The sequence below is a fragment of the Vespula pensylvanica genome, chromosome 18 (assembly GCF_014466175.1).
Source record: "Vespula pensylvanica isolate Volc-1 chromosome 18, ASM1446617v1, whole genome shotgun sequence".
NCBI lineage: Eukaryota > Metazoa > Arthropoda > Insecta > Hymenoptera > Vespidae > Vespula > Vespula pensylvanica.
In genome coordinates this window covers 3,358,845-3,368,844 of record NC_057702.1, presented here as the reverse complement: position 1 = coordinate 3,368,844, position 10,000 = coordinate 3,358,845, and the positions used below count along the sequence as shown (strand labels likewise).

Sequence of the window (10,000 nt, the reverse complement as noted above, 5' to 3'; positions counted from 1 at the left end):
ATATATATATATATTATACAATATATAATAATATATTAATATATCATTATTATACATACATATTTATTCATATATATATATATACATGTATACATTTCTATACGAATAAATAAATAAATAAATATATATATATACTTATATGTATATATATATATTTATATATGAATAAAGAGATAGAAAAAGAGGGAGAAAGTTAGCGAGTAAAAGAGAAAATGTCAAGGGTAGCTTGCTAAAAACTCATCCTCTTTAAAGTTATGCACTTTTACCCAGCCCTCATTTCCTATCCCTTTTCTCTCTCTCTCTCTCTCTCTCTCTCTCTCTCTCTCTCTCTCTTTCTCTCTTGCTCTTTATATATACATATCTTTCTGTTTATATCGGTATCTGGACGCGTATATGTATTAAACATCTCGCTTAAAAGCGTTCAGGGAATAAAAAAAGATAGTGAGAGTAAGGAAAGAGTGAGAGAGTGAGAGAGAGAAAGAGACCTTTCTATTACTCGAGTCAATTTTTTAATGCTTTCGTAAATTGTTCGAGATTCTGATCTTCCAAATTTCTAACAAACATCGAAGACATATTTTCGAAGATACTTTTACTTTCATTTCTTCTTTTTTTTTTTCACCCCAATTGAAAAACGAACGGCGATTAATTCTTTTTAAAACGATTATCCTCTTCTTCTTTTTCTCCAATATTATTCACGCAACGATTAAATGATATCCTCTTAAATTCAATTCAAGAACGAACGTGGTGAGATCGAATCGCAATTAGTAATAGAACTTATTACCAGAATCCTTATTACCAGAATTTTTAATAAGAAAAAAAAAAAAAAAGAAAATGGAAGAAGATCAATGGGTTTTTCCTATCGAAAAGGAAAAAAAAAAAAACATGTTTAATTCGATAATCATTTCACATAATTCCTCTTATTCATTCCCTCCTATTCTTTTTTTTTATCATTTCTTTTTTTATATCTTTTTTAATTCTTTTTCTTTTTTTATCGAACACATAATTTGCGTACCATTACTCAGCGTTTATCAGTACACTCGAGATGATTGAAGAGGGGGTAGTAAAAGAGGAGAAGACCACTTTTTTCTTCTCTCTCTCTCTCTCTCTTCATCACTATCTCTATCTTTCTTTCTCCACTTTCTATTTTTTCCTTTTATTTCCTCTCGTTGTCAGTTCTTATTCTATAATTTAGATTTTGCTTAATTTATGCGGAACACAGCCGGTGGTGTAAATAAACCTACCACCCTTGATCTACCCATACCAATCCAGTCTTAACTATGTTTCCCCATCTCTCTCTCTCTCTCCCTCTCTCTCTCTCTCTCTCTCTCTCTCTCTCTTTTTATCCCTACTTCGGTGTAATTTATCCGGTAGATTCCAAGAAGAATTTATCTCGTCGCAGAACCGACGGATTTTCTACGATCCATCTTCTCGTTTCTCTTTTCTCTTCTCTTCTCTTTTCTACTCTACTTTACTCTACTCTACTCTACTCTTCTCTTCTCGTTTCGCAAGCAGCGAGCGAGAAGAATCAAGCGGTCTAGTCGTTGCACCCTTGAAACCACCTCGTGTCTCCTCATCATCTACCTTCAAGTCATTGTGTTGTACTTGTCAGTGACATTGTCGTCATCGTAGTCGTCGTAGTCGTCGTAGTCGTCGTAGTCGTAGTCATAGTCGTCGTAGTCGTCGTCGTCGTCTGATACGGTGCATTCATTATCCTCCCGAGAGATTTAAAGCCGATGTGTGTCTTCGATATATACCAAAAGACACATACATTTACCTTATTTGTCTTTTTTCTTTCTTTCCATTTCTTTTTTGTGGCTAATCTATTTTTTTTCTATCGTTTTTCTTTTTGTTAACGATTTGACTAGACTCCGATATATATATATATATATATATATATATATATATATATATCTTTTATATGTATATATGTTTCTTTTTTAAATATTCTACAATCTACACGTATATATTTGTATGTGTAATTTATCTTATAATCTCTATTGTCTTTTCCGAAAAAAGAAATATAAAAAGAAGAAGAAGAAGAAGAAGAAGAAGAGAAAAAAAGAAAGAAACGATCATTAGTCGGTAAAACATGAAAACGCCGTAGGTACTTGAACGTATAGAAAGATAAGGGTAAAACAAGAAAGCTAAAAAGAGATAGATTTAAAGAGGAAGAGAGAGAGAGAGAGAGAGAGAGAGAGAGATGGAAAGATATATAAAGAGACAGAGATAGTGAGAAAGAGTGAGAGCGAATAAGAGAGAAAGAGAGAGAAAGAGAAAAAAAAAAGAGAGAGAGAAGAGAACCTTGGTTCTTGTCGATGAGCACAAGGACACGATGTTTGGCCGCCTGTGTACCGAGTAAATGCATAGAATAGCAAAACATGTCGCTTGTGGAAAGCGAGCGAAGGTAAATCCGTACTTTGAAAAGCGTTTTTGCTCTCTCAGCCTTCACTCTGTCTCTCCCTCTCTCTCCCTCTCAGTCTCTGTGAAATGACATCAAAGGGCGAAGAGGCTCAGTAGAGAGGCGCGACGTTGACGACTACGAGGATGTTGGACCCGTGGTATAAGTATAGATAGATGGATGGATGGATGGATGGATGGATGCATAGATGTATATATGTATGTATATATGTATGTAGATGTATGTAGATGCAGATGTAAAGCCTGCTAGGACGTAGGTGGAAGAGAAGGTGAGCTGCTGCTGCTGCTGGGGTTTGGGAGTTGGGGTTGTGTCTGGGTTAGGGTGGGGATGAAGATACCGAAAAGCAAAAGCATAAAACCAGGTAGGATAGGTACGATACGTTTAAACCTTCTCATCCTCCTCCTTTTCATCCTCAACCTCCTCTTCTTTATCCTCAACCTCCACCTCATCCATCCAACCTCTACGTATGTACCGTCCAAGTATGACGACAGCTTACAGCTTCTTTCTCTCTCTTTCTCTCTTCTCTCTCTCTCTCTCTCTCTCTCTTTCAGTTAGATCCGTCCAACCAAACGAGGAATACGAAGAGAAGGATTTTCTAGGCCTTTGACAATGAGCGAGAGTAATTGATTAACAAACACAAACGACGAGCAGGAGATCCGTACCGTAAGCTTTTTCCCGGAAGCTTTCCCAAGCTTTTCGTTGAGCTTTTTCGCCCTTTGTCCTTCTCCCTATCTATCTATCTATCTATCTATCTATCTATATATTTATATATCTATATATCTATCTGTCTCTCTCCACCTTTTGTCTTTTTTTTTTTTTCTTTTTCACCTATCCTTCTATTTTTTTGATCATTCAACAGAGTGGAATGGATTGGAACGAATCGATTTTGATTATTCGAGCCGATTGCGAGACCATGTACCACAGTACTTTTTTTTTTCGTTCTTTTTCTCTCTTTCTTTCTCTTTTCTCTTTTTTTTTTTTTTTATTTTTATTTTTTAGTTTTCAACACCGTCTCCCCACCACAACTCAACTCGATCACATCCACCTTCTCAATTTTTAACCTTTACTTTTCTTTCATCCTTCTCATCGTAACCACTTTCTTTTTCTTTTTCTTTAGCCTTGTCTTTCTTTTTTTTTTTTTTTTTATTGTTCTTCTTTCTTCCTTTCTCTTTCTTTTAAATAAAAGAAGAAAACACGTAACCTGCGATATACATACACATACATATATATATACACACGTACGTGTGTGTAGTGTATGTATATATATATATATATATATATATTATTCTTTCACTCGTTAGCGTTCCATTCGAAAAGGGCAGCACGCTATGGGGTGACGAGAAGGGGTGGGAGATGTAGAGAGGGGTGGTGAAAAGAAATCGTGTTCTTGCGGAACGTTAAAAACGCGTAGAAAAGTTGTTCGCCCGAGTACAATCGGAATTATTTTCTACCCTCTCCCCACAACCCTCCTCCCCTTTATTTTTCTTTTTTCCTTTCTACTCATTTTCTCTCTCTTTCTCTCTTTCTCTTTCTTTCTCTTTTCCTCTCTTTTTCTTCTCATTCTTTCTTGTTCATTTTTACGGAGATACACTCTACTCGACGCGTTATGGTACTCTCTGTTCGTGTCCTTTTATTTTCTATTTTCAAAAACTAAAGTCCCTGTCCTTGGTCTTTATCTCTGTCTCTCTCTGTCTCTCTCTCTCTCTCTCTGTCTCTCTCTTTTTCTCTTTTTTTCTCCTTTTCCTATCTTTTTCTTGTATTTAGCAAAAGCGGGCCTTTTTGTCTACCTACTGCTTGGATATAAAAAAAAAAAAAAAAAAAATATTCAAAAAAGAAAAAAAGGATTACATTTTTGTCGCACGTAAAACGCATCAGATATACGTGTGTGTACGAAAAAATGTGTATGGTTACGTACGTGCGTGCGTGCGTGCGTATATTTGAAAGAAAAATAAAGACTCTTGTCTCTATTCACTTTTGCATACACATCTACATGTATACAGAGAAACAGAAAAAGAAATAAAAAGAGAGAGAGAGAGAGAGAGAGAGAGAGAGATGCGATTTTTAGAATTTGATTTCTATTTCTATCTCTCTCTCTCTCTCTCTCTCTCTCTCTCTCTCTCTCTCTCTCTCTCTCCCTCTCATTTTTTTCCGAAAAAAAAAAGAAAAAACAGAAAAAGCGAGTATCCACCTCCGACTCTTTTTTAATAAATTATTATCAAGTCTCGATCTACGTGATCGTGAAATAGAAAAATTGTAATTAAAAAAAGAAAAAGGATATAATGTAATCAAAAGAAAAACGTCGAAATTTAACGTCGTTAAAATTCGATTAGCATCGATGGTTTTTATCGTGTCGTAGTTTTCGTTGAGTTACTGTATATAAGTTTGAGTGTATATATGTCTAATACAACGTGTAGAAATTTTCGACGAATTTCTGAGGAATTTTAACGATTTTACGTTTGCTCGTCCGCGTTCACGACGGATTAACGTATGGCCAATCTATACCCAAACGTATTACGTCGTTTCGGATTAACGTATCTACGTATGGAAGCTTGAGAGAAGGGAAGTGAGTTTTAGGGGTGAGGGTAAAGGTGGGGGATTTGTAAAGAGAAAGAGAAAGAGAGAGAGACAGTGAGAGAGTGAGAGAGAAGAGGAAACGAAGAGAGACGATGCGTCACATACCTACGTGATTTTCACGAGTACGTGCTAGAACAGTTTCTCTTCGTACGTTTTACAGTATCTCTAAAAGCGATGCCTATACTTATTCTCACTCGTTTACGAATTCGACCAGATTCGATTATTTTCATAGGCTTTTACCGATTTTCCATCGTCGTGCTCCAAGAGAGAGAGAGAGAGAAAGAGAGAAAGAGAGGGGTATTGAAACTCAAATCTCGTAGTCTTTCGTAAAATCTCTTTTTTTAAAAACCCTCACCCACTCTTTTTCTTTCTTTTTCTTTCGAATTTTTTTGTTTTGTTTTGTTCTTCAAGTTCGAAAGTATCGAAAAAGATGAAGAAGAGGAGGAGGGAGAATTTATTTCTCTCTCTCTCTTGTTTTTTTTTTTTTTTTTTTAAGTTCAGAGTATATCGATAATCTCGATTATTAACTTTCGGAATTACGAAAAACACGTTTCGTTTTCGTTCATTGAGTCACTTCGTATGTACATACGTAGAGAAGAATATCTTATTACGATTTTAACGATTTCCGGTTTGTGTTAAACACATACATACATATATATATATATATATATATATATATATATATATGTATATGTAGATGTATATATGGATGGATGAATAGATAGATAGATAGATAGATAGATAGATAGATATAAAATGCGAGTTTAACGTTAACGCTTAAAGGTAAGACGTAAAGCAGACGCATATCGGAGGGAAAGGTTTAAAAAGATTGCTATTCGGTTTTATGTGGGCGCTTAACCTCCCTAAATCTCTTCTAATCATGTACCCAACGATAACCGAAACAGACCACCACCTAATTCGTAAGATCATCATCCTACGTTTTACTTATCTCTAAAGATCAACAAATCCTTCTCTCTCTCTCTCTCTCTTTCTCGTTGTAACCATTTATAAATTCGTAACCACAATAATTCGACCATCTTTCCAACCGAATATATCCGAACAAGATCGTAACAAAGTTTTATTTTAGAGAAAGAGAAAAAAGATTCCAAAAAAAAAAGATTTGATTTCTCCCAATTATAATGTAATCGTGGTTGTGATAAAGATCACGATTTTTATGGTGCACCATACATCGTAAACGAGTACAACGTGGTCGTTTGTTACGTACAAGTTCTGTCGTAGTAATATAACGAAGTAGTAACGACGACAGATCATGGATTACAAGTGCGACACGTGTTACCGACACGTTTACTGGCATGACGTTAACACGTGCATCGACGAGAATATTAGGATGAGGGGTAGGTGAGGGCTTGAAAGGGTTACACATACATACATTCATATATGCTAGAAAGAGAGAGGATACACATATACGAGAGGTTATGAGAACATCAGGGAACATCCAGGACACAACCCAGGACGCAATCCAGGACAACCCAGGACACGAATAAGAGAGTAGATTCTCGCGTCCGTTCTGCGGTATGATTTACGTGCGGTCTCACATAACGCCAGCTGGAGACGACTGTCCAAAGGTGTTCAAAAGTTACCATGGAACTCAGCTTTCGACTTTAATGTCCTTTTTGATCGTTAAATCGACCGTCGAACCGCATTTATGTTTCTCTCTATCTCTCTCTCTCTCTCTCTCTCTCTCTCTCTTTCTTTCTCTTTCTCTTTCACTTTGGAAATTTTATTTTTTTTATTGACTTTACGACTTCCGTACTACCGTTTCCGTGTAATGTAATATTCTCAGAACATGTAGGTGTGTTATATTGTTTCCTTTTTCTTTCTTTTCTTTCTTGTTTCTTTTCTTTTTTTTTTTTTTTTTTTTCTAATACTTTTTCTTTTTGTGTCTATTTTCCGATCTAATTTTTTCTAGACGATGTCTCCTTTTCTTGTTCTCTCTTTTTGTCTCTTTCTCTCTTCTAAAAGGAAAGAGTGAGTAAGAGAGTGAAAGAGAGTGAGAGAGAGAGAGAGAGAGAGAGAGAGAGAGAGAGAGAGTGTGACTCAGCAGCAGCAGTAGTAGCAGCAGCAGGCAAGCAGCGGGGTCACTGGCAAAGATCCAAATGCCACCTTGTTCCGTGTCCTCCACGGATGTTCTCCCTCTTTACAATTTTTTTTCTACCCTTTTAACGTTTCCTATCTGACTCTGACGAATCTGACTCGGTATTTCTTCCTTTCGTATTTATTAAATTTACACAGACGAAAAATAAAATTAAAAAAAAAAAAAGAAGAAAACAGAAAAGGAATGATCAAGAGGAATATTCACTTACGTTCGTTCTCCTTCGTTAGAATATTTTCTACCGAATTAAAAACTCGATCTAAGATGTAGAAATACACATATACACACAGACACAAATACGCACACACACGCACACATATATATATATATATATATATATATATATGTATAAGAAGTTCTCTTGGTTAATTAAATTCGATCAAAACTGCTCCTCTAATTGCAGTGTCAAGTTTCTATCTATTTATCCATTTATATATATATATATATTTCTCTCTCCTTCTCTCATATACTAATTCTCTTATACAACCCTCACCTACAAAACTTGTTCACCTTTCTCTCTTCAACCCCCTAACCTTACCACTCACCCTTCCTCCTCATCCCACAAGTCTTCGAACTCTTCTTCTCTTCCTAAAGGCTGAACTTTCGAGTTTACGGAACTGAATCTTAAGTATCTGGATCCTCTCTTTCTCTTTCTCTCTCTCTCTCTTTCTCTCTTCAATTTAAACTTCGGTCACGAAATCGTCGTGTCCTTGAAAACGGGTTAACTCGAGACGAATGGATCATTCGCGAATCACATAACACTTTATTATCGAAATTATTAAGAAGTGAAACACGATGAAAACGATAACGATATCGTTTCTGTTATATCTAATGTTATCTCTTTCTCTCTTTTTTTTTTTTTGACACACACATACACACATATATTCTCTCTGAGAGAAAGAGAGAGAAAGAGAGAGAGAGAAAGCAGGCAAGTGAAAAAAAGTTGGCCCCATAAATTCATCGTCGCTACGTCGTCGTTATCGTTAAAAACGTTGAAAGAGAGATAGAGAGAGAGAGAGTGATAGAGTGATAGAGTGAGAAAGTGAGAAAGAGAGAAAGTATGTGTGAAAGGAGGGATGAGAAGGGTGAAAGAGGGTTTCAACGAAGCAAGAACACACGTCTACGATAGAATATTTCTTACTCGAAAACTCCTCGTGAGATTTCTTAGGATCGTATTTTAACCATTCCCCTTCTATTCTCATCCCCCATTCTTTACTTTCTCACTATTCACCCTTCTCTCACCCTCTGTTTTTCTTTTTTTTATTCTTTTTCTTCCCAACTATTAGAGATCGCGATGAAAACTTTATGATCCGATCGTATACTTACTTACTTACTTTTCTTTTCTTTTCTTTTCTTTTCTTTTTTTTTTTTTGTTTTACATTGTTTTGTTCGATTTTGTTTCGTTCTCGTTTTTTCATTTATTTATTTATTTATTTATTTATTTTTTATTTTATTTCTTTTTTTTCGACGACGAAAATCTCACCATCGTTTCTTCTTTCTCCTCGTTTTCTTTTCTTTTCTTTTCTTTTCTTTTCTTTTTTTTTTTTTTTTTTAATCTTTACTTTTCGGTTGTTCTGTTTTTATCTTTTTCTTAAATCTTCAGTAAAAATTTCGTTTCTTCGTTCACGATCGAGATGAGATTAGAATCGATGATAGAGAATACATACATACACACACACGCACGATCATACAAATGACATCGTTGTACTTTTATATTTTCTTGTTTATGCACTATCTCGAAGTTTATCGTTATTTTCTTTTCTTCTTCCTTTTTTGTTTTAATTATTCTCTTCTCTTTCTTTTCTCTTTGTTTTTGAAAAAGTAGAAAGGTACGATTAGAAAAGAAGGAAAAAGATTTTCTTTGTGATTTTCATTATTGGGAAGAGAAAGAAGGAAAAATGGAAATAGAGAGAGAAAGAGAAAGAAAAGAGAGAGCGAGAGAGAGAGAGAGAGAGAGAGAGAGAGAGAGAGAGAGAGATGACTCTATTATTCGTTTACTATTGATCTATTAATCGGACAGAGAAGAAAAAAGATCTCCTTCTATGTTATCACAAGCCACGTTATTAACTTTTCTTTTCTTTTTATTGAAAACCTTTATAATATCTATAATACATACATATATACATACATATATATATATATATATATATATATATATATACTTCGTATCATGTATTTATAATCAATCGGAAGAAAAATTAATGTAGAAAAGAAGAAAAGAAAAGAAAAGAAAAGGAAAGGAAATTAAAAGAAGGAAAAAGAGAAATGAAAGAAAACAAAAAGAAATAAACGAAAAGAAAAGAAAAGAAAATAACAAAGAAAAGACAAAATGGTGTACGAAGAAAAAGCAAGCGTTAAGTCAAGCGTCGTCGTTTGCCCTCTTGGTTCGTACGGGCTGACAATCATCGAACAGCTGACACACGCGGTCGCACGATAAAAATAGACCCTTCCAGAGAGAGAGAGAGAAAGAGAAAGAGAGTAAGAGTGAAAGAGAGAAAGAGAGAAAATCGAACTTTTACGGGTCAGAGAGACGAATAAACGTGTGCTCGCGAGCGCACGCGAATAAGAGAAAAAGAGAGCGAGATAGAAAGAGAGAGAGAGAGAGAGAGAGAGAGAGAGAGAGAGAGAGAGAGAGAGAGAGAAAGAAAGAAAGACGGAAATCGTCGTCGTGAATCGATTCCGGAATCTTTTGAGAATTCGACGACTGAAAAATTCAGGAATATTCTTACGAGAGGAATTCTCCAAAAAAAGGAAATAAATAGAAAAGAAAAATAAGGGAAAAGAAAATACAAATAAAAAGAAAATAAAAAGAAAACCGAAGAAGAAAATAAAATTGAAAAGAAGAGAGAGAGAGAGAGAGAGAGAGAGAGAGAGAGAGAGAGAGAGAGAGAGAA

General features: G+C 35.2%; 2 protein-coding genes across 2 annotated transcripts in view; one reads left to right on the top strand and one right to left on the bottom strand.

Moving 5' to 3' along the window:
- Positions 1-7,941, bottom strand: part of LOC122635652 (FK506-binding protein 5-like) — a 40,606-nt gene extending 32,665 nt beyond the window's left edge. The window contains exon 1 of the mRNA XM_043826106.1: positions 7,652-7,941. Within this exon, the coding sequence (XP_043682041.1) occupies positions 7,652-7,664 (13 nt within the window). The 5' untranslated portion in view covers positions 7,665-7,941. The remainder of the gene's footprint in view (positions 1-7,651) is intronic.
- LOC122635651 (tyrosine-protein kinase transmembrane receptor Ror) overlaps positions 1-10,000 on the top strand; it is a 286,700-nt gene that overhangs the window by 102,822 nt on the left and 173,878 nt on the right. The window lies entirely within an intron of this gene.